Below are 27,808 nucleotides of genomic sequence, written 5' to 3' on the forward strand. Positions count from 1 at the left end.
AGCATCTGCGGGGCTCCGCCCACCCCGGGCACTTCCGCTCGGCACCGGAAGGGCTGTTGGGCTACGGAAGCGTGGCGCCGGCGGCGGGGGGACGTGGCTGCCCGGTAACGGGGGTTGGGCGCCGTGGCGGGGGGCGGCTGGGGTAGGGCAGCGGCAGCGGCGGCTGCGGCAGGGCCTGGAAGTACGTGGCTGCGGCTGGGCAGGGTGACCGGGCCCGGCCCGGGCAGGGCCGGGGGGGCGGGGCAGGGGGACGCGGCGGTGGCAGCGGCTCAAAGGGGTGTCTGGGGGGACAGGGCTCGGCCTGGCTGGCGGTGGCGGCAGAGAGTGGCAGGGGCGTGTTGTCGGGCGGGCAGAGCCGGGACGAGGTGGCGGGGCCTGGAGCGGGGCCGCGGGACCTGGGGCTGGTGGGGTGCGGGGGGTGGTGGCGGTGGCTGCAGGGGGCGTTCGGGGCTGTGGCGGCGTGGCCGTGGTGGCGGGCGGGAGGAGGTGTGGGCAGAGCTCAGCTCGGTGCCTGGCTGGGGAGTAGGTGGGGAGCAGGCCTGGTGTTGGCCTGCTGGGGGTCCCTGAGGTGCAGTAGGAGGGGGACAAGCGGGACTGGTGACAAAGGGAAGAGGGCCCGGCTCTTCAGCAGCACATCCAGCGTGCGCTGCTGCCGTTAGTGAAGCTGGAGCGTGGCACCCGTCCTCCAAGAGCGGTGCTGTGGTGGGTGCCTCGGCCCCAGCACCTCACCCCGCGTGTCCCCGTGTCTGCGCACCTCGGTGGGCAGCGGGACGCGCAGGGCAGGGGACACTTCTGATGCTGTGAAAACAAGAGCCTGGTTTGTTGTATTCTTTGTTAGGGCTGTTTGGCTTAAACCTGCGTGCCTGAAATCACAGGGTATGACAAATTAATCGTGTCTTGTAAGGTAGGGAAGAGGATATGACAGTGATCAGGGATGATTCTCTGTGTTGATGATATTCCATACTCAGGTTTATTCTCTTTTCCAGATGAATAAGCTTTCTGTCAGGGGGCCCGTCTCTTCCAAGATGTTTTTGATTTGGACTGGAGAGTTTGATGCTTGGCAGGCTTGAAATGAGACACTTGACATTTTTTCCTTGTTGCAAACACACGCTTCTATGTGCAGTTTTCAGAATGACTCTAGAAACTCTAAGAGCCAAATTAAATATACGATGAGAACTGAAGAACCCTTCGCTTATTCCACTGAAAAGTGTGTTTTTTAAATAAATTGTTTATCGTAAAAAAATTGAAAACGCTCTTGTCAATATTCTAATCTTTAAACTCCCTTGGAAAGACATAATTATTTTAAGTTTTCTAAGCTGTCCAATATATTGGCGTTGTTCTAGTGTAATTTTTTTCTTTTTTTTTTTTTGTGGAAAATCGAACTCTAAAATGTTAGATGACACAATTTTTGCCTAACTCCATAGGTGACAAATTCTCTGGAACCAAAAATATTACTCTTTCACTTGCTGTCTAAACTGTGATCCTGCTCCTGAATCAGTATTGTTCAGCTGTAGGGACACTTCTCCTGTTTTAATTGTTATTCTGCCCAAGCAATGGGAATGCAATTAAATATGTATGTAAGGAGATTTGTGGTCTTAGATCTTAACAAGAACATAACCTTTTAGGACCATTTCACAGAAATCATAATACTATAAAACCCCAAGAAACAAAAAACTCTGTTAACTTGCAATTTTCATTTTTTGTTAATATCTGAACTTTTTAAACAGTGCACATAATAATTTCTTTTGAATTACTCTAAGGTTTGACTTACAGTTAATTTCAGAAAGTTAATTGAAATATTTCTGAGCTTAAAAATGCTGTTGTGGAGTAAAATATAGTTTTGTGAGCACGTGGGAAATTGGCAGGGGAAAGGAAGGCTGTGTTTTGTAGGCTCACCCTGCGTGCCTTATCTGGATGAGTGCTGAGTGATTCTGCCACGTAAGCACCAAAAATATTCTTTTAATAATATGTTGGCAAGATATCTTTTGATTGCCTCTGCAGTTTGTAATGTAAGGAGATAGACTGCAAGTATTAAAAGAGACTGCAAAAGCAGAGGTCAGCCCAACTCTTCAGGAACCAGATTTAAGTATCAAGCTCCCATATTAAACAATGTCCCAAAATGCTTGTTGTTGTCCTGGAAGATATCTATGGCCTCTCGGTAAGGAACAGGAATGAAGGTATAGCACCACGTTACAGGTTTCTTCTGAGGCATGTGCAGCTGGCTCTTGGGTGTTCCCTCGAGGTTTGGCATTTGGGTGGGGCATAAATTGCTTTGCATAAGTATATTTCCAGCCACTGTGTGTATGTGTGCTGCAGTACGGTTGTAGCCTCTTTTGTTATGCTTTTGGTTGACCTTGTAAAACACATCCTGTGCTGCTTTTGTTTTTCTGTTTGCTGAAGACAGGAACAAGTCATCACGATGCCAGCACTGCCACTGGACGAACTCCAGCTGACAGAAAGGGATCCCAAGACAGGGAAGCTGAGAACTCTGCCGGCTCTGGTGAGCTGTGTTTTTCCTGAAAGCCAAAGAAGACCTTTAACAAATAATTGTCATATATTTGGGCCTGGGCAAAACTAGCTCTTGGTCCAGGATATGATGGGATTTGGTCAGCTTCCACGTTAAAGAAATTGTTTTCTTCATGTTTTACTGCATTCAGATAGTTGAGAATTTTATTTCAGTGATGGGTAAATGAAAACTTACTGTGTTCAACATCTATAGTAAACTGTGTTCTCCCAGAACTCATTATTCTTTTGAGACACAGCCTGATTAGCAATGTAAACTTTGCTGCAGTAGAGAGAATGCTTTGGGAGCTTTTGCAAACTCTGCGTGAAGTTTAGCTCTGAGCTATAGCACTGGTATAAGTCCGTCCACTTACTGCATCCCGTGACCTCCTGCCCTGTGGCTTCAGCTTGGTGAAATCAGAAACTTAAATCCACAGTTACCCTTTTCTCCCAGAAATAAGAAGGCGTGGAGAGAGCCTTCTGGGCATGTTGCAGAAGTGAGACCTGTCGTTAATGCTGCTTGCTTGTGAGGAGGTTTACCCTGGGCATACGTGTGGGTTGAGGCAGAGCTCAAAGCTGCTGCTCGCTACTCAACATGATTCTCATTCTAGGATGGGAGTATTTGGGCAAAGCTTGTTCAGTAACCCTTGGGAAGGGGGGTGAGATGTTTCTTCTCTGTGTTTGATGGTCATGTTGGTTTGACTTCATGGAATGTTGAGCAAGAACCAGTTTGGAGGAAAAAGAGAGAGTGCAGGCCACATTTCAAAGGCATGACATTAAGCTGTTGCTGTTTGTTTTGAAGGTGTGGGAGGATTGCTTTGCAAGGCTTTTGGTTAATGGAATGCAAGGAGCAACATCTACCAAATTACGAAGGTCTGAAAATATTGCTGATAAATAAGGATACAAACCCACTGTCTGCTGCCTTGAAAGATTAGAAAATGGGAAGTTGCCAGGGAACTGCATGTCAAATTGTATTAAAGTGTAATTTTGTGTTGGTTTCCTCAAGTTCTGTGAGCAGTGCAAATGGTAACTGGGCATTCCTGTCACTTGGTCTGTGTTTTTAATACAGTGTTTTGGCTTTCTGCAGCATCCAGAAATAAAAGCAGATCGGTCTTTTGTGCTATACAGACCGCCACCTGTTGTCAGAGACCCTGCTTTAGTGGAAGAATTCTTGGAGCGAGCAAAATTCATTGCAGATGACCTGAACTGGCTTCTGGCTTTGCCTCATGACAAATTTTGGTGCCAGGTAATAATTGTTTTGTGGACACTGGAGAAAAGGCAAGAACAATCTAAGTGCTTGTAAAAGCCACGAACTTTAAATCGTTTTCGTAAAGACTTGTATATGCTCATTATGTCATTTGTCAAGCATTTTAATTACTGCACCTTAGAGTGCAAAGAAAGTAGTATTTCCCTATGGATTTTTTGCTGTGGATTTTAAGAGTTTGCCTGTATTTGATGCATGTGAATCCTTTCAGCGCTCTTGAATGTTTTAGCTTGCTTTTAAATTTAACTGGGCTGCCCATGAGCACAACCTATGAATGTGTGACGTTCCCTTCTTTCCATTTTCTTGTCTCTCATTGTACAAGGTAATATTTGATGAGACGCTTCAGAAATGTCTGGATTCCTACCTGTATTATGCCCCTCGCAAGTTCGATGCGTTGTTGGATTGCCATCCAGAGGTGAATGACATGCAGAAATGTCTTCATCGGAGTGTCTTCCTGACTTTCCTCAGAATGTCCACTCACAAGGAGTCCAAGGTAAATATTTCTTTGCCTTGCAGGTGCTCCGGGCTGTATAGCTTAGGGAAAAAGACAATTAGAGAAATTAAACAGGTTTCTTACTTGCATGTCCAGCTGTGTTCCTCTCCCTGGCTATTTTTATCAGTCTGTTTCTCCGTATGGAGATGATAACGACTCAGAGCTGAAGTATCTGAACTATGCAATGATTTCTTAGGAAGGAAATCCAGGCAATCAAGTAGGTAATAGCAGGTTAGCTGCGTGTGGTGGTATGATACATCGCTGTAAGGAAAAAAACAGCACGTTGGCCTTCGTGCAGCCGCGTGGAACAGACCACCAGTAGCTGAGCGGTCGTTCCCTCAGTGCCACTTCCTCTGTGCCATGCGGTGTCGCGCAATCTGTGCTAATACTTGTCTCTCCTTGAACTTTCCCCAAGTTTTGAACACACAATGAAATTGCTCTAAATTACTGTTTTCTTGGCACCATAATTAAAAGACATTCTCAACCTTAATTGCGTGAGTGCAGCTCCCACGAGCAGCTGTAGAATTTTCACAAGGCCTTTGGGTAGGTTGAGTTTTAGCAATTACTCCCTTCATATCCTCATTGGTTCATGATGTGTTATTTAGTGATGTACTGATTCTCTCGATTATCACAATGGTGACATTCAGGACATTTTGAGGAAAGTTCTCGGAGTGGGAGTTGGAGGACTGGGGAACAGGTAGAAGGAATGCTGGAGCCTGCAGCTGGCACCATTTCAGCAAAAGTACCCGACACCTCTATGGTGTCTTTCATTCCAGGATCTGATTAAATCTTACCACTCCAATGGGGCAGACAAGCATTTGAAACCATTTTGAGGTTGAGTAATTTGAAGAGAATGAATAGTCTGTTGTCATGCAGGCAGTCAGCAGGAGTTCTAGAAACTGAAGCTAGCCAGCATAAAGCCCTGTCCCTCTGCTTTAGCAGGGAAAACACGCCTACTACCTTTCACTGTGATTGAAACGTTTGCTATCATAGGCAAATTTGTCCTCTGAAAATTCAAAATCACATTTTAGCTTGCTTGTTTTTCAGTGTCAAAGATGATGGAATTTTTGTGATCTACAATGTTAGAAGAAATCCCTTCAATGTCACGTGTTTTTGACACAGTGTTCCAGCAGTCAGGGTATAGAGCTGCAGTTCCGAGTTTTCTTCCTACTGATGCAGTCGTCTTTGGTGCCTTCATTCTATTCTTCCAGCGTACCAATAACCTCAGGCTGTGATCTCCTGTATTTTTTCAGTGTCAGTGCCGATTAAGCTGTTCCTGTGCCTGGTTACTCATTCCTACTCCTGAGCTGAGCCATTCTTGTGTCAGCTCAGCTGTTTATTTGGCCATGTCGTGAGCCAGGTGTGGGAACTGAACAGGCTGTAGGTAACTTTTTCTTTTCACTTTTAGGTTGATTGGTTCATTTCATGGTGCAGCCTGGCCCTGTGAGTGGGGCGAGGCCAGTGGGGTGGATGGTGTAGTGGCAGTGACAAGCAGCTGGGAATGTGGGGATGGAGGCCTCTGCAGAAGCTGGTGTAAGCAGAGTTGCTGCCTTCTATGAAGCAAAATCCTTAATACACCTTTGAGAGATGTTTTTACAGGTGTCATTATAATGCTGGAGTTCTTGCAGAGTAAGATGTGGATTATCCTTTAAATTACTTTTTTTTCCTTTGTAGGATCATTTTATCACTCCCTCTGTCTTTGGAGAAATTATCTACAATAACTTCCTGTTCGACATCCCTAAGATTCTGGATCTCTGTGTGCTTTTTGGGAAAGGAAATGGTCTCCTGCTCCAGAAAATGATTGGTTAGTTAAAGCCAAGGAACAACTTGTTCCATTTCGGCTTTTGCTTACTCGTATAATGGCAAGTGACGAGCGGGGTTTTATACTAATGTTACTGCTCTGAAAAAGAATTGTTCAGTAGCGACTAGAATCTATAACTTCTAGATCAATTTCTAGATCAGATTACTTTTTTCTTTTTTCTTGTGATCTTCATTTATGTCAAGGAAAGCATTGTGTCCTGCTGCTTAGCTGTCCTGAGCTGGGCTCATGGCATTAGGCATGAACCAAGGCTCAGTTATGCCTCAGCAGTTGTTTCCCGTGCCAATTAAATGTGTCCTCAGCCACTGTAAGAAGACCATGAGGGCTCTTTAAAATCCTGACAGAAATGGAAAGGGGCAAACAACTCAATTCCTGGGCAGGGAGGGAGGAGGGTTAGAAGATGGGGCACAGTCCAACTGCTTATATGAGTGCTTTTGTTCCCAGAGTTGGGAGCCAAGTGAAACGTGCAACATGAGGTAATTGCTGGTCTATGAAGTGGGAGAACTTGACATTTCGATGCAGACATTGATTTATATAGTGCCTTCAAACCACAAAGCACTTCAGAGCATTGCCCAAGCTGTGCTTATCCCTAGATTTCTCTGTATCTGTACAGACAGCCTTAGTGGCAAGTGCATATTAAGTAACGTCTCAGCCTTGGATGCTAGAACCTGTGTAATGAAGACAGGGCATATTGGCTTAGCTTCTGTATTTATCCTGTGCTCTCTTCACAAGGGAACCCCTTGTGATCTTTAACATCCACGTGAGCACCTAACCTTGGATTAAGTGAGCTCTTCTTCTGAAATTCTAACCCACTTTGTCTGCATTTCATGTAATGAAACTTTTTTCTTTCTTTGGTAGTTATTTTTGTCTCATTTCCAAGTTGACTAATAGGAGAAGGGTTAGAGATCGTGTGATGCAGCCAAATTTCTAGACCAGAGAAGCTTAGATAAATCTTTGCATTTTTTAATCCCTTTATCCCTTTTCAGTAACTTCCAATCTAAATTAATCTGTCAAGCCTCAGAGGTGGTAAGAAGGCATGACAAGATACATAGTTCTCTTTCAGATGTGAAGCTTAGATTATCTGGGTCTTAAAATATTCCAAAGAAGACCTAAGTGTATGAAGCTTCATTTGAATTATACATATTCTCTGGAGTGCAACGCAGTAATGCTGCACGCAGGTGACCAATGATTTGCTCACCTGATTATTTGCATTATGTTATGACAGCAATGGCATGAGCAATTCTGGTGTGTAATTCATAACTTGATAAACTTTAGGTTCTTCTCAGGGTATAAATTTTTCTGAAACCTGTCTCATAACTCTTACCCGTGCTTTGTCCTTGCTGGAGAACTCTGTTAATTTTCATCGTCTGAACAGTAATTCACAGGAAAATAGGCAGCCTCTGTGCTTACTTGGTGGATTTATGGTATGCCATTACTCAGTGGAGTATTTTGTAAAGATAATGAAGTCCTAGTAATATAATAGCAGGTATTACTGAAGCCTCATTACCTTTCAGAAATATTCTGCAGAACATTTTCCAGTGTGTGCTGAACTGTTATCAGTAATTAAGAGTCAACTCCAGTTGTCAAATAAAGGAACTAGGAATGTTTAGCGGTAGTATTTGCAGTATTCATTGATTCAACCTCGGGGGCATGAATCATCTAATATCTCGTTTGCTCTGCTCTGATGAGCATATTCTCATTACCAGTTCTCCAGTTGCACTGAAGAGTTGATGGGCCAGCTTTATATGAGGCGGCCCTGTGCAAGAGTTGAGAAGTGAGCCTGTGCCCCTGTCCTAAATGGTTATTAGCTGTATTTGGGGGGGGTGGGGGTGTCAGTAATAATACAAGTACATCTTCTGGTGCAAATTTGCTTGTTGGCATGACTGTCTGAACTAATGGGAAATGGTCTCCTTCCCCTCTCTTCTCAGAAAATATCTTCACTCAGCAACCAAACTACTTCAGTGACCTAGACGAAACTCTGCCCACTGTCCTCCAGGTACTGCTTTCCGGCTTGGCCCAGGGCTCGGATTTCATGTGGAAATGTGGCATAGCTTAGAGGGTGGAAGGGAGCAAATGTGGTCGTAGGCAGGCAGAATGTATTTGCTATTGCTTGCTTTCTCTAGTTTATGCTAATGTGTGTCAGGTGGGTTTTGAACCTTTATCTAAAACTATTACTTGATGACTATTTCCTATTACCTTCCTTCAGCTTCTGGCCTTCTCTGCAGCTAATCTCAAGGAATTTTCGTTAGGCAGTTCAAAAAGTATTCTTTGTATCCCCCCTGCCAAGTGGGGGAAGCATTGAAACCTAGAACGTCAAAATAGAGACCGTGAGAGGTAGCTAAGACTTGACATAGTAGGATGGGTTAGCGTTAACACTGCAGGTTCTCAGGAGTAAATGAAAATCTGTTGGAAGGAATGCATTGTTGCCATACAAAAGGTATTTAGCGCCTCTCCATGTCTAAGCTTTCATTTTTATAAGCAGCTTTTATATTCCCCAGACTCAGTAAGTAGGATTCACATTTAACCTGAGGGGGAAATCAGGGTGCCTTGACATCTTTGTACCCTGAAAATGTCACGTTTATGTCCTCAGAAAGCTCACCTATGCACAAAAATAAACAAACCCAAGATACCGTTTGCCCCAAGACACCTATAATGTCACTTGACTTTTTGAAAGCCCACATTCTTTCTTTCTGTGTATTAAGAAACTGTAAATCTCAGAGGTGATGCCATGTTTAAAAAATTATTCTAGGGTGCAAGATCAAACCTTCAAATGAATTGCTGGGGAGGGCAGCAGAGATTCCATTTGCTTTTCGTGATGTACTGTGTCGGAGCAGTTTCTTTGCAGAACACTGGTTTCTTTACTGTGTGTTTTGGTAACCATTGCAGGGTGATACCAGTGTATCTCAAGTGTATGGATGTACAGCTCAAAGAAAGATGTGTCGTTACTGATCCATAAAACTATTTATTTGCTTACACTGTCACTGAAAGGAGTTAATATTGTGCAGGTTTAGGAGCTTACATGCCCTGTAGAACAGTAATATTAACCCCAAGTACGCAACTTCAGTACCTTTAGCCACCCGTTCACATATCTGTGGGAGGAGGGTTTGGCAAATCTCTCAAGGTGCAAATGTAGAGGAGTTGCTTTTCAGTTGGTCCTACACCAGAGGTTGTTAGCAATCCGGAACCTAATTCTCTCCGCTTCTCCCTAGATTCTTTGTTTACAAACAAGAGCCACAAAATCTGTCCTGCTAACCTCAGGGGATAGGGCAGGAAGGCTTTGGGACTAGCTCATAAGCAGGAGGTGGTGTTAACCTTCCCAGTTGTCCCACTACTCCCTTGCAAATAGGGATCCCGGTTGATCTCCCAGTGTTGGCCTTCCTGGCTGATTTTTCTCACATAGCTAAGGATTTGGATTAGCTGCAATCCCTGTCTCAGCACCACAACCATACGCAGCTGCACTTAAATTACTTGCAAGTTGCATGGAGTTTCAGAAGTGCAGTGTGGCCCTTCCTGCTGTAGGCTGCAAGAGTCTGTTGCAGCTTTCATCTTACACAGCTCCGTGCTGTATGGAAATAGTCCCGTATTGCATACGTGATCATAGCAGTGATAGTTAACAAGATAAAGCATGTCCCACTGCTTTCTTCTGTATGTTTTAACACTGTTCTGTTCTCTTGATGTAGGTATTCAACAATATTTTGCATAAGTGTGGTTTGCAGTGTGAAGGAGCCTCTGCTGAGCCCCAGAAATTGGAAGAAAAAGTCAATGTGACCCCAGGGAACATGCCTCTCCAGGTAGAACTGTTGCTCCTTGCACTTTACTCTTTGTAGCCCTGCAGAGTGAACAGTCCGTGGAGCAGTAAGACCACAGAGGGTCATTCTGTTCCCTAATACTGGTGGCTCATACAGCACATGGTTCCATGTCATTGTTTCACTGTTTGTCGTATGACTTGGTGATAAAGCCTTTCCACCGTGAGTTGGTTGCTTTGCTCTTGTGCGTTTCAACCATATCCATTGTATCATGGGCTCTTTTTAAACCTGGCATCATTTTCGCTTAACCACCTTATAAATAATATAACAGAGTATCTGACAGAAGTCTCCACGTAACCCTGACAGTCATCAGAGTTGATTTTTTTCCTTCAGAAATGTTAGTTTAACAACAGTGCACTTTAACTCTGGTTAATTAAGAGGGTTTTTTTTGTGCTGGGTGCTGTACAAAGACAGGCCCCATGTCAGTGAGCATGGTCTTCTACAAAATCTTAGTCATACAGTTTGTGTGGGGGAGTTGGTACAGCTACCCTGCAAATGCATCTTGCACTGAAATGGACCGCTGAAATCATCCCTTTAATTCCTGTATTACTGCTGTGCAGTGCTTGCAGCTGGGTGGGGAAGAATACTATATGTGGAGGATATATTGAGAACAAAGCCACTGTCCAAAACACGATATGATGAGGATTCTCATAATTTCACAGAATCTTTAATGAGAGTGAGCAGTTGGGATTGCATTATAGATCTTTAAAGGATAGAAATTTTAGTAGAGACGTCTCTGCCTCTAGACCCAGTGACATGTAATGTGTTTGTGATGGATAGCAGACTCTCTTTGTGCAGTCAGGAGAAAGGCTTGATCTGAACACGATGTGTCCGTGTTAGCGAGTTATGCTGTGTTCCTAGGAAAACTTGTCTGGCTTTTCTCTCAGTAATTGCTCTTTCTCTCTCAGGAGCTGAAGGATATTGTGCTGTACTTATGCGACACTTGCACGACACTCTGGGCGTTTCTTGATGTCTTCCCATTGGCTTGCCAGACCTTCCAAAAACATGAGTTTTGTTACAGGTACATCTTGGACTGCAGACAGAGCTTGTCTTGGCAAAGTAAAAATACTGAATGTGCTGCTGTGTCCTGTCCCAGTCCCTTCATTGTTAAAAGCGTAGACAGATTTAATGCAACTAGAGACTGCTAGGTTCACACTGACAAGAATACAGAATAATAGATAAATGAATATAGGGACGTCTAAAGTTTGTCTGGTCTATGTTCGCCTTCATCATTATCTGTGAGTGATTTTAGAGCCAGGCAACCACGAGCATTTCAAAACCCAGCTCAACAGTACTCAGTGTGCTTTGGAAAGGGTGGAGAAGGACGAGCAATAGAGTTGTGGACCAAAAGAGCTTCCTGCTGTAGGACCCGTAGGAAGTAGAAAGTATTTCAGAGTGATAGTCCATCAAGGTCTGAAAATAAATATTTTTGTTTGATGTTCTGCCTGTTTTATGTTAGAGAATATTATTGAGGTTTGGCAAAAGCTGAGTGCCTGGGAGAGGATGACAAGCCAGCCCTACCACAGCTGGGCTGACAGCTAATTCCCTGTCCAATTCTGGATCACAATGGTGATGAGTCAGGATGGTCTCAAGGACCAGACGGCAGAGTGTGTTCCCACAGAGGCTGCAAGTCCTTGAGAGGCACTTACCCGGCTTGCTCCAGGTGTTTTAAGCCCCCAGATCATGGAGAGTCTTGCCGTAACAGCCTTTGTTTAGGACCAAGTGTTAATTTATGGTCCTTATTTCCTCTGTTTTGTTTGCTTGTTAGTGTGAATGAACACACATTTGTATTTTGCTTTTGTTTCCAATCATGTTGCAGACTTCCGAAATCTTACAGCTGCCAGTGGTTTATGGACCACAGGTTGAGTAACGCTGCTCTGGGGTGTGTAGGTTTCTGTCCTCTTTGGATGTTGTCGTCGAGTTGGTTACTGAAAGAAGAGCAGATGGGTGGACTGCTGGTGGCTGTTTGGATTGGCAAGCTGCTTACATGCTTGGTTACTCAGAGGAGGAAAGCCTTTTGCTTTTAATTCTACTGTTGATGTCAGAGATGGGCTAAAACAGTCTTGATCTCTGTGCGGTGGGACAACAGCAACATTTTCGTTACTTCTCAATATGGACTAATGACTGGGTCTTTGGAGTGTGGGGAGGGAAAACTGATTTACGTGTCATCTTTTGGAACCTCTATGAGTCTGAATCAATCTGCTGGCACTGGCTAATTTCTCTCCCTGACTAAAAGTATCAACCAGCTTCTGCTACATTTGCCTCAAGGATACTCATTTAACATGTTTGGCTCTTAATATGAGACATGGACATAATGTTCCTAATGGAGCCTCTGCTCATCAGTTCAGCTTGGCTTTTGTGCAAAGTGCTGTAAACGATTATTTGTAACATCTAGCTACTCAGGAAGCAGTACTGGCTGTTATTCTGTGAGGGCGTTTCTCCGCATCTCGTGGTGCTCTGTCCCTGAAGGAGAGGGTCTGTGTGGGCTGCCTGGCACGTAAAATGTGAAACTGGACCAAACTAACTTTGTTTCCTCTGTCCCCCATCCTACTGAAACATCTTCTTGGGCTTTCTGCATATTGGATACCTTCATCTAAATGCCCACCTAGAGCAGAGCTGAATAGCAAGACCAGTAAGACTTTATTGGAAATCATATCCTGTTTCATACCCAGTTCTTAGCGTACACAAGATAGGGCCACAGGGATATTGGAGTGGGAGGGGGTGTTTTGGGATGGACTCAAGAATATCAGTTCTCTGCAGACTGCAAATTTGTGTTTGGGATGTTCCTCGGTTGGGCAGATTGTTCTTTTGTTCAGAAGCATGATGCTTTTCAAATGCATTTCTTTGCCTATGTCTTCAAAGACACCTTGATGGTTTCCTTAGAGTGCTGCTCTTTGTCTGTCACATATTTGCTTGTTTGTGTTTCAGGGAACAAATAACAAAATGGGGTAATACTAATGAGTATTACTTATGAGTATGAGCTAGTGAGGAGAATTTAATGAAATTAACCATTTGATTTGTCTTTTAGCAAATGATTTTTGAAACCTCAGTTGACAGTTACTGTTTTGTTGCCCCTTTCTACAGATTAGCTTCGTTTTATGAATTGGCAATTCCCGAGCTGGAATCTGCAATTAAGAAGAGGCATTATGAGGATAACAGGTGAAAATGTCTGCAAAGGCTTGCATTTGCTTTTCAATAAAAGTCTCCCAGGGCTTAGTTAAAAATTCACTTCATGCTCCTTTACCCACCTCTGCAGAGTCTTTCTCTCTTTTTTTTATGCTGCTTCAAAGAACTCTGAAGAGATGGCTTCTCTAATTCCAAATTTTCCTGGGCAGTGGGGTGACTAATCATTTCTTTCACTGCTGTCTAAGAAGAAACTTGATGGGAGATGCATTCAAATTGTAACAAAGTGTGAAAACATGAATGATGTCTCTATGTATAGGTTGGTCTCATTTTAAGGCGCAGACTATGCTGGTACAGTTGAGATATCATGTGTCTAGCTGTCAGATTGGTGATTGAGACCAACTTTGTATAGAGCATGGATTTTTCCTTAATGAGTATGAAATGGCTCTAATCTCTGGCAGCAAAGAAATGATTCTGCTAATGAAATTCCCCCTCTGGAGGGACAACTCTGGAGTAAAGGTGTGTTAAAGATTCAGATTTCTTGTGCCGACACCAACAGTGTGTTCTTTTACTCTCTCTGAAGTGTTTTTGCTGATCTGTGGAGGAGAATTTCACATTCCAGGAAGAAGATGATAGAAGCTTTTCACATCCTAATAAACCAAGTCTGCCTGCAGCCCATCTTAGAAAGCAGGTATTGGCATTGGGCTCTGTGGTACTAGCCAGTTATTTGATTGCCATTGTGGGGGAGATTGTTTCCTCGTTTTCAGATTTACTGGAGGAAATGAACAGATACTGCTATTTGTGTTGGGGTCGTAGCCAAAGACTTTGGCTAAGATCAGAAGTCTGTTGTCCTGCATAGCAGGAATCTCCCAGATGAAGCTATATGATCCAGAATTGGTGAGCTGTGTCACACTAAAGTGGGATAAGGCCATGGTCCAACAAGCTTTCTAACCTCAGTTTATGGCTAAGTTGCAAATTCTAATGCTGTGTGTAGACACCTTGACTGAGACACCACAGTAAAAGTGATGCAGTGTTATAGATCACTGAAAACAGTCATTTTAAATCTAGATACTGGTCCTCTACCTAGTTCTACCCCCTCTCCTATTGTGAAAATTGTTAACTGACAGCTCTGTGTGTAATCTGAAAATGAAGGCAAGTATACTATCCTTATTTTAAAATAGAGAAACGAAGAGAAGCAAAATGACCCAAAATCATGCTGCATATTGGGGACAGAGCCGAGAACCTGGATCTTGATTAGAAGGCCAGTGCTGTCTTGGGCTGGTCTCTCTTTGCCTGTACTCATTACAGGTTTCGTAGATTGCTGGTGCCTGTGGCTCCTGTTCTGCTTGAATATTTTCCCTGGTTTGATATCAGGAGAGTTGTCCAAGAAGATCAGGAGGGTCTGTTGGTGGAATTCCTTATGAGAGACCTGGATTTGCTTCCTTGAATTCCTCTGTGACCTGGACTAAATCACCCAATCTGTCTGTGCTATAAATCCAAACCTTAAAGGAGCAATAGTGGCCTTGCCTTACCCTTGCTTACCTGAGTATTGCCTTTCCATACCCACCGGAATATTGAAAGTATTAAGGAAGCAAAGAGTGTAATGTGTTCAGATTCCACAGTGTTAAGGATTATATATACTTCAGAGGTAGTAAAGGACAGCTCCAGACACTCATTGCCAGTTTGACGAGAGCTGAGGCTACTGCGAAAACACAATGTCCAGCTTCTAGGGAAATACCTTTTTCTTTACACTGATGCACTGCAGAGGGCATTCTGTCTTGCTGCGAGGATTGATGAATCAGCGGCAATGGAAGGTTTAGGTGTTATAATAGAAAGGTTGCAACAGGAGTTTGCTTGGCATGTGTTCTTACATAGGTGAGCACATATTTTCTGGGAGGTTCACTGGGATAATCCCAAGACTTATAATAAGAGTGTAATTACCAAAGCGCTACACACCCTTTTCTGCTTATTGCAAGTCTGAGGCATCAAACTATGATTTGTGAAGTTTGTCGGAAGTCCTTAATACTAGCTGTGATACAGATTTAGATCTAGCTGGCTGAAATGTTTGCTGAAGCCACAGAAGGAACTTGTTTCCATTTGACCCTTTGCTCCTGTGAAAGCCAAAAAGTGGACTGAAATCTATTTTCAAATGGGATTTTCCCTTGATGTATAAACGTGACTAGTTTGGCTAGTGAGGCAGAATGTGGAGGTTGTGCAATGCGGTAAGCTTACCACTGAGTTTTTCACTCTGTTGTGCCATTGTTTTCTGCAGCTGTGAGAACATTCAGCCTTTTATTGAGGAATTTCTACAGATATTCACTTCGGTGCTTCAGGAAAGGAGGTGAGTCTCACCGAAAGAGGCCCAAGGGGAGGGTCAGCTTGCCGCCTTCTTCCACTCTTTACAACAGAATTGCCCGAGACATTATTATGAGGCATTACGAGACATTTGGGAGTTAGTAATCATTCTAACTAGTTGGGAGAACTGCTGTGAGAGGATTTCAGACTGCAGTACAGACTTTATTGTAAAGGTGAGGAGGATGTTGCATGACGCTGGAGAATGTTATTCTTCACTCTCTTTAATCCAGGCTTTCAAAGTGGAGGATAGCAATTTACCCATTAGCTACCTTGGCAAGTTAGGCTATTATTACTGATCTGTGCTTTTCAACTGGGGTGACCACACCAGAAAGATATTAAGTGCTAATGCTGAAGATGCGAAATGAATAAGTGGCAGAACTGGGAATTCGATCTTGTCCTCCTGACGATGCTGTCATTCTGATCATGTTCAAACCATATTTTCTCTGTAATGCGGCACTGGGTTACAGGTCTCAACGTCATGAAGGGTGTTGCAGCTGGCTCTGATGGCTTCGGGGAAAGTGATGCTGCAGCATAATGGGGGCAAAATCAGACGCGGCAACCCGTGCTGGAATTCAGTATTGGGTGAGAGGTTGTACGGGTTCTGCCTGAGCGGTGAGGAAGTCAAAGTGGCATAGCAGGGCTGGTAGCGTGTGACAGTCTGCTGGTAATTTATTCTTGAGTTCGACTGATTAAACTTGCTTCTGCATTTTCAGATTTCTCTGTGACTATGATGAGCTGTTTCCTGTTGAGGATGATGTCAGTCTGCTTCAGCAAGCATCCTCCACACTGTATCCTTTGTCACCTTGGGGTTTTGCAGACCTGGCTGCTCTTGGATTCCTTCATGCCAGTGGCATTTCCAGTGTTGCTGCCTCTGGTTAAGCTGCATGACTGACAGTGAGTGATGGAAAGTTTTCTCTTAAAAAAAGAAAGGGGGGAATGTTAATGTAGACACAGGCTTGGGAGTCACTGAAAATTGCATAGTTGCTTCAAGGTGAGGTCTGAATATGTGCATCTAGAAATGTCCTTAATGCTGTCCTCTTAGAGATGAGACCAGGACAGCCTATATCCTCCAAGCAGTGGAAAGCGCATGGGAAGGGATAGACAGGAAAAAAGCACAAGGTGTTAAAGATCCAACACCACCAGCAGCATCTAATGGAGCATCAGCAATAGTGGAGAGCACTGCTGAGGACATGGAAGAGCTCGGGGCGACATATGCGTCAGAGGATGAGGTGGGTAGAGCTGTGTGGATAGGACTGGGTTCTGCTCTTTCTGTCCTTCATTCGTCTGTGAAGAGAGGATTGGTTTGCTCGGTTTTGGGGATTACATTAGATTTAGTCTCATTTCTTACCTTTGCGAGATTTCAGTGCAGCCCCATGTGCTTTGTGAAATGAGAAACAAAGCTACGTGTGAATCCCGGCTTTATCTTTGAGCAAATTGCTTCTAACTCCCTTTGGTGTGGGTTTCCTGTTGCTGTGGTTTATTTAAATACTGTGCTTCATCGCTGTAGTTCATGTGCATATTTTTTAAATGCACTGTTCATATGTTATTTGAGGGAGGGATTCTCCAGAGTGTCCTTGCTGACTCAGGGACAGGCAAAAGTCGTTGTGTGCCCAAGTCTGTGTCACAGAGCTTGTGTAGTATAAACAACTTGGCTGATTTCTCTTCTTTTGACTTCAGTCTTTGACTTCTTTGTGTTTAAATTCTGATAACCCAGACTGCTCCTTTCCTTTTCTTAATGTGCGTACCTGCCATCCCTCAGCCGTTGTCTCTTTCCAGTAATGCCACCGATTCTGTTTGGTATATGTAGTGTGCCGGTGCAGCTGCTGCGCCCGTTGTCAAGGTGTCTGGGGTGGAGCTGGACTCTCTGATCTCTCAAGTGAAAGACCTGCTGCCGGACCTTGGTGAGGGCTTCATCCTGGCCTGCCTGGAAGAGTACAGTTACAATGCGGAGCAAGTGATCAACAACATTCTAGAAGATAAACTGGTGCCATACTTGGATAAGCTGGACCGAACAATGCAAAGGTGTGGGACAACTTCTAGCACGGCTTTGATGCCTTTTGTTTTTTCATCTGTGCGTTGCTATTTAACATCATTCTTATTGAAGGTTAGACACTTGTAGAGCTCTAAGAAGTTGCATGTGCATTTTCGTGGGGTAGATTGCTGCAGTGAGAGCTTCTCATTGCCATCTGCCACTAGCTTTCTGCCCTTGTTGTGTCCCTGCAGAGGACTGGAATGTTCACTGCTCAGCATTTTAGCAGAGCAGATGCTGGGTCGTGGTTTGTGATGGAGGGACAAAAATACTTGTACATTAAACACTCAAATAAGAACCATTAAAATTCCATCATGGGGACATGGGCCTAGTCTGAGCTGAGCAATAGAATGTGTTGCCTTCAAAAGTTATTTTGCTGCAGAGGACGGGGTCATGGGTGTTAAAATCCCAGCTGTCCTGCAGGAAAGGGCGTCTTCAGAGGAACTAATTCAGCTGAAATGTAACCTGCAGGGTCAAATATGGTATTGGAAAGGCTACCGTTTTGCCATTGAAGATAAACCAGAGAGAGATTGGAAATGGCAATTTAGATCCATTTTTATCTACCCTTTGACAAACTTGCCAGGCTTTTGCTTGCTTCTCTGGGTTGTACATGGATGTAGGGTTTGTAGCTGGCAGTGGAATTGAGTTGTTTTATTTGTCTGCAGCTGCTAGCATGTGTTTGTGCTGCAACAGCAGTTTCTGACTGAGTGTCAGGATGTGAATGTGCTGTTTGTTCATATTTCATGGAGGAATGGGCAGACTGTCTCATTGTTGCATTAAAAAAGGAAAGCATCTTTATCAGAAAAATGATGTAAAAAATCTTAGTTTTGCAACAATCTTCGTGCTCTCACAGTCAGATCTGATGACTTTGGCACAAATGATGTGGGGTGGGCTTTTGGAAGGGTTGGTTTTTTCCTGCGAGGACAGCAGTTACAGAAGATAGGGCTGGATTTTTTTTTTTCTGCCGTTTGCATCTTGAAACAAAACTGTGAGTTCAATAGCAAATGTAGAATTTTGATCACTGCTGATTTTAGAAGTGAGCACAGCAGCGTTTTCAAATGCCCAGCTGAGCTACAAGCACCAACAAAATGAATGTGAAAATAATGGTCTTTTGACTTATAAGTTGAACAAACATAAACCTGTAACCCTGAGAAAGAAGTAAGAAGGAATCATAGGGAGATAAATATCCTGAAATCAAGAGCGGAAAATTATTGGAATTTTTTCCAGCATGTAATTCATCATACTTAGTGTTTGGCTTTACTGAGTCACTGTTTTGAGACCAGGCAGTCTGTTGGATATTCCATGCTCCTGTACAGTTTTACTTATTCTTAAATGAACAGAAGAATTTTCTTTTTGCTTTCTGTAAGTTGCTTTAGTTTCCCAACAAAGACAAGCTTTGAAAACTGTGTCTTTTATCTTAGACCAATGCTATGTGGTGGTTGTGCACGTACTGTAGTGCAGCTGTGAAATGAAGGAATAGCAATCGGTGACCCAGTCAGCCAGCACCACGCAGACAATCTTGGCATGCTGTGGATGACTTTGAGACTGACAAAGAATAAACCAAGGTCTTAGGAAGGAGAGGACTTGATCTTCCTCAGTTCACCTCTGGTTTTACTCTCTTTTTTTTTTTTTTTTTTTTAACAGACAGTTGAAGCCAGACCCTACTCCTCTAGTCACTTCTCGCTATAATGTTTTCCAGAATGATGAGTTTGATGTTTTCAGTAGGGATTCAGTGGATGTTTCTCGGATACAAAAAGGCAAGCGGTGAGTATTGTGCACCCTTAATTAACCCTGTCTGTCAGGAGGAATAAATATCTGTGAACCTGCAAATTTATTTCTCAAAGAAACCTCCTGCAGGAATTTGTTGGCAGGGGGTAAGGCTTATAGAATATGTTTCCCACCTGTTTCTTCTGTTTCTCTGGGAAAGTGAAATGAAATATTATTAGGGGGTTGGTTTCGGTTAGTGTTTTTCCTAATTGGCTTTCCTCTGTATGCTGCTAGAGTTTGCTCTGCCAAGCTCATTTGTAATGTCAGGCTCTTGCTTAATGGTCTTAATGTTAAACTTGTACTGAACAACAAACCTTGAAAAGCAACCATCTCTACGAGCCTGGGATTGTGACTCAGAACTGAGAATAAATAATGATTTGGTTTAGATCCAAGTGAAGCTTCAATACCCATCTACTTCAAAATCTGGTAACACTCAGTGGCTTAGACTGCTTTTGTTGTTCCTGCTGCTGTAAGCTTCTTGCAGAAGGGCATTTCCTTTGCTTTCTGCCTAGTTTGGCATGTTGTGCTGTGCCACACTCCATGCAAATTTAGGTTAGGGCATTGTCCTGCTGGCTCCCATTCATGTCAACTGTATCTCTATAATGTGGTTGATTTGTTTCAGATTCTTTTTATACACTTTCTCTAACCAGCCAAGTCTGATCTTTATGTTCTTATGTATTTACACAGAACGTAAATAAAAGTCTGGCTGGAGATTGAGCCACATGACCCTGGCAGCTCCCGGTTAAGGTTTTTGGTTGCAAAGCTGCATCAAACTCTCAGGAGAAAATCACTTTTGTCCCAAAGTCCAGTCGAACAACTTTTCAGCAGCGGTGCTATAGTGCTTATATTGGCTCAGCTAGGCAAGAAAATAATTTCTTTTCTCTCTGGACGATGACTTTTGAAGTCTCCATAGCTAAGAATTCGCAGGCACAATCTCTCTCTTTTCTCCTCATCGTGTTGCCTCGCTCAGAGTGCAGGCAGGCACCTTGTCAGCAGGAGCCCTGTGCACCGGCACGCTCGGTTACCTCCCACCTCCCCAAAGTCTTGCGCATGTGGGTGGCCGCTGCAGCGGCCGGACAAGGCCAGAGAGCACTCTGAGTTCAGCATGGTGCATCCAGCGTATGGAATAACCCTGCTGGGAGCTCCCTCTGCAGATCGCTTACAGAGCTTTGAAAGCTGTAAGTCATCTCTGGGCTGGGTTGTGGGACCCTGCTCCCGTGGCATTGCCCTCCGGCTGCTGCCAGGGAGGCTGTGTCCTCTCTCCAATGGAACATCGCTCCTTGAGAAGGCTGTCATCTCTTCGGCTGTACTGTTACGTGACCTCGTGGGATTATCCTCTTACTGCTGCTGTTCCTGGTGTCTCTTGGCCTCCCTCAGGCTATGTCTTCATTTCAAAACAGTTCTTCTTACACTGAGAACACTCTCTCTGCAGGACTCCAGATGCGTTATTTATGTTTTGAGTGGTTTTTAAAACCCGGAGGCAACTAGCTGGGATCAGCAATGTACACCCTACGCCCAGAGTTGACCATATCTAACTAAATCAGAGGATAAGCTATAGTACCTTGCTCTCTACGTTTTAATGTTCAGAACTCCATAAATATGAAGAGTGCGTCCTTCCAGCACTAAAAGTGCAACTTCCTCAGTAGCCCTTGTTCCACAAGCAAGAAACCTGATGTTTTACCGAAGCGTCTGGGGTAACAGGGTTCTCCTAGCCTAGTTTGAGATCTGCTTTGGATTCAAATTGTATCAATATATCTTTTTTTATCTTTTTTTTCTCCTTTTTAAATTCTTCTGCTCACCAAATTCTGCTTGTGTTTAGAGTGTTGTTGCTGCCTAAACATGATGTCGCAATAGTGCTTCAAAAGCCAGATCAGGTTGGGTCCCATTGCGCTAGCCGCTGTGCGGGTAAGTGTAAGCAGTTTGGGGCAGGGACTGTTAATCTGAAGGAGAAAGCCGCACCAGGATGAGGAGAAGAAACAAGCATGAGGAAACGAACATACTAGCATATACATGATTCTTTGCTGATCCTGAAAAGTGATCTCACCTGTCTCTGCCTGGCCAGCCATAATTGCTGGCTGAATCTGTCTCTTGAAGTCAGAGCATGTCCTGAACACCATGGGACTAGAGGAGTTATCCCACTGTTCTTCCTGGAATTGGTGCCTGAAACACTTCAGTGCAGCTCTTCTGCAGTCATCAGACCAGCTCAACAGGAAACAATTATCAAATACTTAGTTCAGTCTCATGCTGAATACCAACAGAAGATGTTATCCCAGCCTAGGTATGTGCGAACTAACCGCACGCTTTGTAGGGCATTTTGCAGCTAAATGCAGGCATGTAACAGAGTGAGTCATGTTAGAGAGGGGAACCACATCTATCTGTAATGTTACTTTGTTTTAAGATTCTTAACGAAAATCAGGCTGCTTGGATCACTTCCCCACTGCTTGCTAGTATGTCACATAAGTCTATCCGTTCTTGAGTCACTGACAGTCTGCCTTGGACGGGTTCTTTCTCTGATAATATCCAGATGCCAAATAGATCACTGATGCATGTTCCTCCTAGACTTTGAGGGCTGCAAGTTGTCCTGTGAATACTTGACAGTGGAATCCCTTGCTGTTTTGCTGTAAGCATATACTTGGCTGGTCTGAAAAATGGGACTTCAAAGAGTTTACGCTTGTGCAGCTCAAGACACAGCATCTCAGTGGCTGCTTTTTAATACCTCTGTCAAAATTCGATTTCTTGGTCTTCCCTTCTTTAAAATGACTATAATTTACTTGCCTCCTAAATTTTTTTTAAAATTGTATGTGCAGTGCTCTGAGATAGCTTGGATCAGAATCACTAGTCTACTCTGTTTTGTTCATTTCATTCTTCGTTGTGCTTATTCTAATCCTTACTTGCTGCGTCACTAATTTTTTGGCTCTCCCCACTATGTTCGTATTTTGCATCTCACATTTGTAAGCTGAGGTTTTTGACTATAGGAACATACATGTCCGTGCAGCAGTTACTCTAATGCAGGCCTGGTCCATGATTTGCAGCTGTGCGTGCTACCGCAGTGAGACGATACTGCAGCATGGTGTTAGAGGGCACTCCGGGCCTTGCAGAGCCATCTCGTAGACGGGAGTCTTAGCCCTAACAGCTTGCCATTCAAGATTCATGGGACTTCTTGTGTTACCTGGATCTTGGCCAAATTTCAGCTTGAGTATAATTGCATTTGGCCTCCTGTAAAAGCTTCCTTTCCGTCTCAAATGACAGTGGCGGTCTCCAATTCCTGTTCTTATCTGCTGTGTAATCTTGCTGGGCTTCTGTTTAAAAATGACTTTGTTCCAAGCCAGGAGTGGCCGTTTCTAGTAGCCAAACAGCCCTGTTACAAATCAGAGGGGAAATAGGTAGGCTTAAGTAGTGCTTGTGGAGTTTGAGATGAGACTTCTGTTGCTTCAGCTTCCACTTACTAACAGGAGAAAAAGTGACATATAGAGAAGATCTTTACACTGCCATTCTGTGTCTGTCTCCGTTTCCATGCTGTGGAGTGCAGGAGGGAGAAGGACACGACCAGGAGTTTGCTGAATGACAAACGCTTGGTTGCTGAGCAGAAGGAGCGCTACAGCCAGTACAGTGTGATTGTGGAGGAGATTCCTGTGCAGCCAGGAGAAGCTCAGCTCTATGAGGAGGACTATGAGGATGAGTACGATGACACTTACGATGGAAATCAAGTGGGGGCAAACGATGCTGACTCAGATGATGAGCTGATCAGTAGGAGGTAGGTGCTGCGGCTTCCGTCAATGGCAGGTTGATGGGAATCGCCGCCTAGAGTTGTCTGGCTCGCACAAACCTGTTCCACGCTGGTTTTTGGCTCTGTTTCTCGATGAGGATGTGCGTGCTTCAAACCACCCCTTTCTCTGCTGCTGCTTTCTCTGTAACATGCAAGGAGGGAGATTTGGGTCTCTCTTCTCCTGTTGGTAGGGAGCGTTGCCGTGGCGTGCACCCAGGATGTTCTCAGGCTTCCACTTTCTGTGTCTGCAGGACTCGGCCATTGCCTCAACTAATCAACAAATCGAAGAGGGGAATTTGCCATTGTGTTGGAACTTGCACTCAGCAGTGCTTTTGCTCCTAGAAAACTATCCTGCAGTGGGAGAAAATGAGCTATCTTGAATAATCAGGATTGAGTGTAGCTGGGCAATGTAAAATGGCTGGTTAGCAAAGGAAAACTTCAAAATTTGGAGAACTGTACAACCGGACTTCTCCTTGCCAATCCCCTCTGACATCTCAGAGTGCTGACACCTGGAATTCAGTCCTTGATGGACTGCACAGCACTCTCCACAATGACTGACAGCTGGGGACAATTAGCTTTTAGGAAGCAAAGGGTTAGTTTGGGATGGGGGTTGTAGAATATTTATTTTAGAAATGAGCTAGAGATAGAACATGTGTGCTTTAAAAGCTGGTTTAACATTTCTGAAAGTGGCCTTTTAAATTCTGATGTATTATGAAGATGTCACCATTTCTAATCTCAAACCAAAATGCATCTTTGAGGTTCCTTTGTCCCTTTTGTTTTTTTTTTCCCTGCTAAAGCAAGGTGAGGCTTCAATTTAAATCCTTTTTGTGGTTTGCCTGTAACAGTGTGGCACTCGGGTCTTTTCCCCTACTTCAGGTGCTCAGTGCTCACTGCTCCTAGAGAGGCAGTAGGAACAACTAGTGAATGTTACTGCTGGAAACTAGAGCTATAGGTTTGAAGGTAACAAAGGCTTTTCTGGTTTTACATTTATTTCTTTGACAGTGGAATGGTGGATCTGAATTCCAATAGAATTTAAGCACACGCAGATATATATATATATAAAAAAGAAGAGCTATAGGCATGTGGTAAATTCTGCCTCCACCCCCCCAGGCCCTTTGCTGCTCTGCGTGTGCAGGGTGATTCATAAAGCTTGATGGATTTCTCCAAGTATTTCCCCCTGTATGAAAGTGGGGCACAGCAATGAAACTGGGCCTCTGTGGACCACTGACCGGTCATAGAGGTTTTAGAGCACAGCACTTTCTGATTATTAATGTTTCTGTCTGAGTTTGAGCTTGAGGTTTGAGGGTTTGTCTTTGTACAACAGATGCTCCCTGACTGGTGAGCTAAAGCCTAGCTAAGTGTGCTCCTTACTAACGCCTTGGGGCTGTGCCTGGATCCCCGTCTCCCAGAGGAAGCAGTTGTTCCATTGGAGAAATTCCTTGTAAGGTTTCAGGTTTTTCCTGACCTGCTGCCTTTTTTAACTATTATTATTTTCAGTAACAACTTCATAGTGAACATTCCCCAGTGAAGAACATGTGTTCGTTAATTGCCCATAGTAAATGTGTCATTAGCTACTGGGTCCCTTGCTTCTTTTTCTGAAGAAAAAAAAAAAAGTCCATGAAATTTGTAGATTCTCATTTTTGAAAGATAGGATGCAAACCGAAAAGGATATGCTGTTCAGTGAAACGTTTGGGGCTGTACTGTCTTCACTGCTGACTATTTGTGTCTTAATTCTCAGGCCATTCACAATTCCTCAGGTCTTGAGACCCAAAGGACAGGAGGAAGGACAGGAGGAAGAGGAAGAGGAGGAAGAGGAGGAAGAGGAAGCTGAAAAGGAAAGAACAAAGGTGACATTTAGTTTGTGGTTGGAGTTGCATTAAGATTTGCCATATGTCTTATCTGTTTCACCTGCAGAGTGATGTGGAGCAGATTTCCTCTTTCAGAGAGTGAATCTATTAAGAGTAGCATGGAGACTGAGCTGCTTTTCAGAGTGGCTACTTCTGCGGTCTGCTGGACTGTGAAATGGCCCCTGAGTACAGTTATCCACTGCTTCCTAGGCTAACCATGCCGGAGCAATGACACTTACTCCATGGAGAGGTTTAATCTCCTTTATTCCGTAGACAGACGATGCAAGCAGAACACTTTGAGGGTCACTAATGCTCTGTTGTCATGGATATACTGGAAATAGTGATGTCGATGGTGTTGCTGGCAGAGGTAGGATGTGGGAAGAAGTCTCAGTCAGGTTTTCTGCCAGGTTTTGTATTTAGAGTCACTGACACCAATCCTGCTGGCTCAGCCAGAAGAGATAATGAAAAATGAATTGACTCTGTTCCATGGTCCAACAGAATCACCTCCTGCTCTAGGCTTTTGCATGATGCTGATGAGTTTACTGACCTCTCTCCTTCCTTCCCACGGTAGGACCATTTTGTGCAGGACCCAGCTGTACTGCGGGAGAGAGCTGAAGCCAGGCGGCTGGCTTACCTTGCGAGGAAGGGGTGAGTAAGCATCCCCCTCTGTGGGGTGATACCGTGCTCTGCAGTTAGCAGGTGTTTTGCTGCTGACTGGAATTGTTGAGGGTATACCTGTTCCTTGACATTCCTGTATGTCAGGGTCACTACCACGGTGGTGTTAACTTCCTCGCCCAGCTTTTACTTCACTGCTGGTTGTTCTATCCCATCAAATGGGGTAGGCACATCCCTTTATCATAAGCAGCAGAACCCTGTGCAAGATAGGATCTTGGAGAGCACAGATTCCCAGAGCTTGGGCAGCTCCCGCAGGGATTTCAGGACGGTTGAATAGCTGGCTTTAGCTGACAGACTCAATGTGTAGAAGGACGCAGTCGTCGTGTGGCTAATGCTGATACTCAGCTATTGCAGAAGGCCCGCAGAGCTGGGGTGAGCCGCGGCTCAAGGCCTGATGCCTGAACTCCTCACACCCAGTTGTTTCTCGGGATTGATATATTTTGTCCCCCAAGCGTGCAGTGTGCTTGTTGTGATGTCCTTTTTCTGTGTACTCCAGGCACAAGCACAACAGCTCTGCTGTTGTTGGGAATGTGAAGGGCCATGGGCAGAACCGGGAAACAGTGCAGGAACGAAGGAAGAAGGAAGCAAACAAAAGCACAAGAGCTAACCATAATCGACGAGTCATGGCTGACAGAAAGCGGAATAAAGGCATGATTCCTTCCTGAAAGACTCTTAGCGCAGGTGTTGCATCCTCCCCAGCCCTCTGCTTAGGAGGAGGCAGTTGTGCTCCGTTCCCTCGGCACTCCCTTTGCTCGGGGGACTGGATGTCGTGGTTCAATACCTGGCACTTCAGCTCTTGTGGAATTGCTCGCCCTGTGGGAGGGCTGCCCGTTCACGGAAAGGAACTGCCCCCCAGGCAGACCCCGACGGCTCTTCAGTTTCTAGAGAGACGCGTGTACGACAGTGGGCTGCACCGCGATGCATCGGACAGGCTGCACCAGCCATTTGTTTCCTTTTGTACTATTTATAGTTCTGAGAATTTTATTTTCATACTGGCTCCTTGCACCCTCTCTGCAACTCAAGCGGGCTTCCAGACCATGCAGCGGGCAGCTCTGAGAGCAAGGCTTCCCTGGAACAGCCCTCGCAGCTTTCTGCTCCACTGAAACGCCTTCTCCTGAAGTACAACTGAAGGTTGACAGGAAAACGCTCAGGCTATTCCCGTTGCCGACAGACACACAGGAGTTCAGGTGAATAAGACCTTATCATAAATTTCTGTCCCTTGAGTGAGGCGTGTGAAAACAGAACGTGCAAATAAATGATTTAAATTTTTTAGTTGGTGTTTTAGGCTCTTACAAACCGTATTGATCTTTAACCCGGAGGAACCTCAACAAGCCTTTTAATGTGCTCTATCTGCAGGCAGTGAAATTCAATTGCTGTTTTGTGTTGGTTTAGTGTAATGAGATCTAGCCACAGCCACTGAGACTAAAGATACTTGAAAATCAGGATCAAGGCGTCCTAAGCAAGATGATAGTAGCATGGAAATCAGAGTTGAAGGCAGCAGGGTCAGAGTCCCTGGGGAGCTGCCTCCTCAATAACCTCTTGTCACACTCTGTGAAGCAGAACTGCCCCGATCATCATGTTTGCTGTTGGGAAGGCTGGGAGCTAATAGTAAACAGCAGTTTGTCGTTGCTGAAAGGACTTTTCCTGCGCAGGGAGACATACAAATTACCGAGTTTACTTTGTAACCTGTTTGTAAGGTGCTCAAATGCCATGGCAATGGCTGCCACACTGTGCCTAGGTGAGCCTGTAGTATCTGCCAGCAGCTGTTCCAGTCGCTGTTGTCACGGAGCATTAGCACGTTTTTGGAGTGTTGTCCCCATCATGGAGATGAACTTTCAGGTAAACAATTAGGCTTTGCTTCGTTAATCTGCTCCAAGTGCCATCTCCCCACCACGACGCTCTGTGTTTTTTCTAGTACTGCAAAGGTGCCTGTGGTTGTCACCCGCATGCTGAGAAAATGAGCAGCAGATTATGTAGTGTTAGAGCAGATTATGTAGTGTTCCAGGGTAGACCTAGCGCTGCCTTCCCACTTCCGAACGCTGCGGAAGGAGCTTTGGTAAAAAGCTCTGTAGGCACGTACGTTGCTGCCTAGTTTTACGCAGAGGGCGGGGACTACAGGGCTGTATGATCAGTGCTGCTGCCAAACACTGTTGTGCAGGGGCTGTTTTCAGAAAGTGTAGAAATGGCCGTCACCGTTATGCCAATAAGATGAAGTCCTGAGTGCTCTGAGGACAAGGTTTTTCTTTGCATATCAGTACTGCCCAAGCCCCCTAATGTCAAGGCATAGCAAAAAGGGAATTACATTTACCAGCTTCCCCAAATCCACTGTCAAGGGAAATCACCTGCTAGGATAACTAACTCT

General features: G+C 44.5%; 1 protein-coding gene across 10 annotated transcripts; it reads left to right on the forward strand.

Annotated features, from left to right (window-relative positions):
• The first annotated feature begins 3 nt into the window (after nucleotides 1-3).
• Nucleotides 4-26,718, forward strand: ASCC2 (activating signal cointegrator 1 complex subunit 2). 10 transcript variants are annotated; one of them, XM_075167186.1, is made up of 20 exons: nucleotides 29-104; nucleotides 987-1,117; nucleotides 2,405-2,500; nucleotides 3,572-3,748; nucleotides 4,089-4,259; nucleotides 5,934-6,063; nucleotides 8,007-8,074; nucleotides 9,759-9,869; nucleotides 10,793-10,905; nucleotides 12,969-13,043; nucleotides 13,591-13,698; nucleotides 15,280-15,348; nucleotides 16,076-16,150; nucleotides 16,405-16,591; nucleotides 17,170-17,384; nucleotides 19,036-19,155; nucleotides 22,688-22,912; nucleotides 24,663-24,771; nucleotides 25,343-25,419; nucleotides 25,943-26,718. In XM_075167186.1, the coding sequence occupies exons 3-20, from the start codon at nucleotides 2,420-2,422 to the stop codon at nucleotides 26,109-26,111; spliced, it is 2,280 nt and encodes a 759-aa protein (XP_075023287.1). In that variant the 5' UTR covers nucleotides 29-104; nucleotides 987-1,117; nucleotides 2,405-2,419; the 3' UTR covers nucleotides 26,112-26,718. The 10 variants fall into 10 exon arrangements, with proteins under 10 accessions (XP_075023285.1, XP_075023289.1, XP_075023291.1 ...); XM_075167184.1 differs by lacking the exon at nucleotides 987-1,117 and having other exon boundaries at nucleotides 4-104; nucleotides 2,401-2,500; XM_075167188.1 differs by lacking the exon at nucleotides 987-1,117 and having other exon boundaries at nucleotides 4-104; nucleotides 2,401-2,500; nucleotides 3,590-3,748.
• Nucleotides 26,719-27,808: the final 1,090 nt, after the last annotated feature.

Source organism: Calonectris borealis, chromosome 18, assembly GCF_964195595.1.
Source record: "Calonectris borealis chromosome 18, bCalBor7.hap1.2, whole genome shotgun sequence".
Classification (NCBI taxonomy): Eukaryota; Metazoa; Chordata; class Aves; order Procellariiformes; family Procellariidae; genus Calonectris; species Calonectris borealis.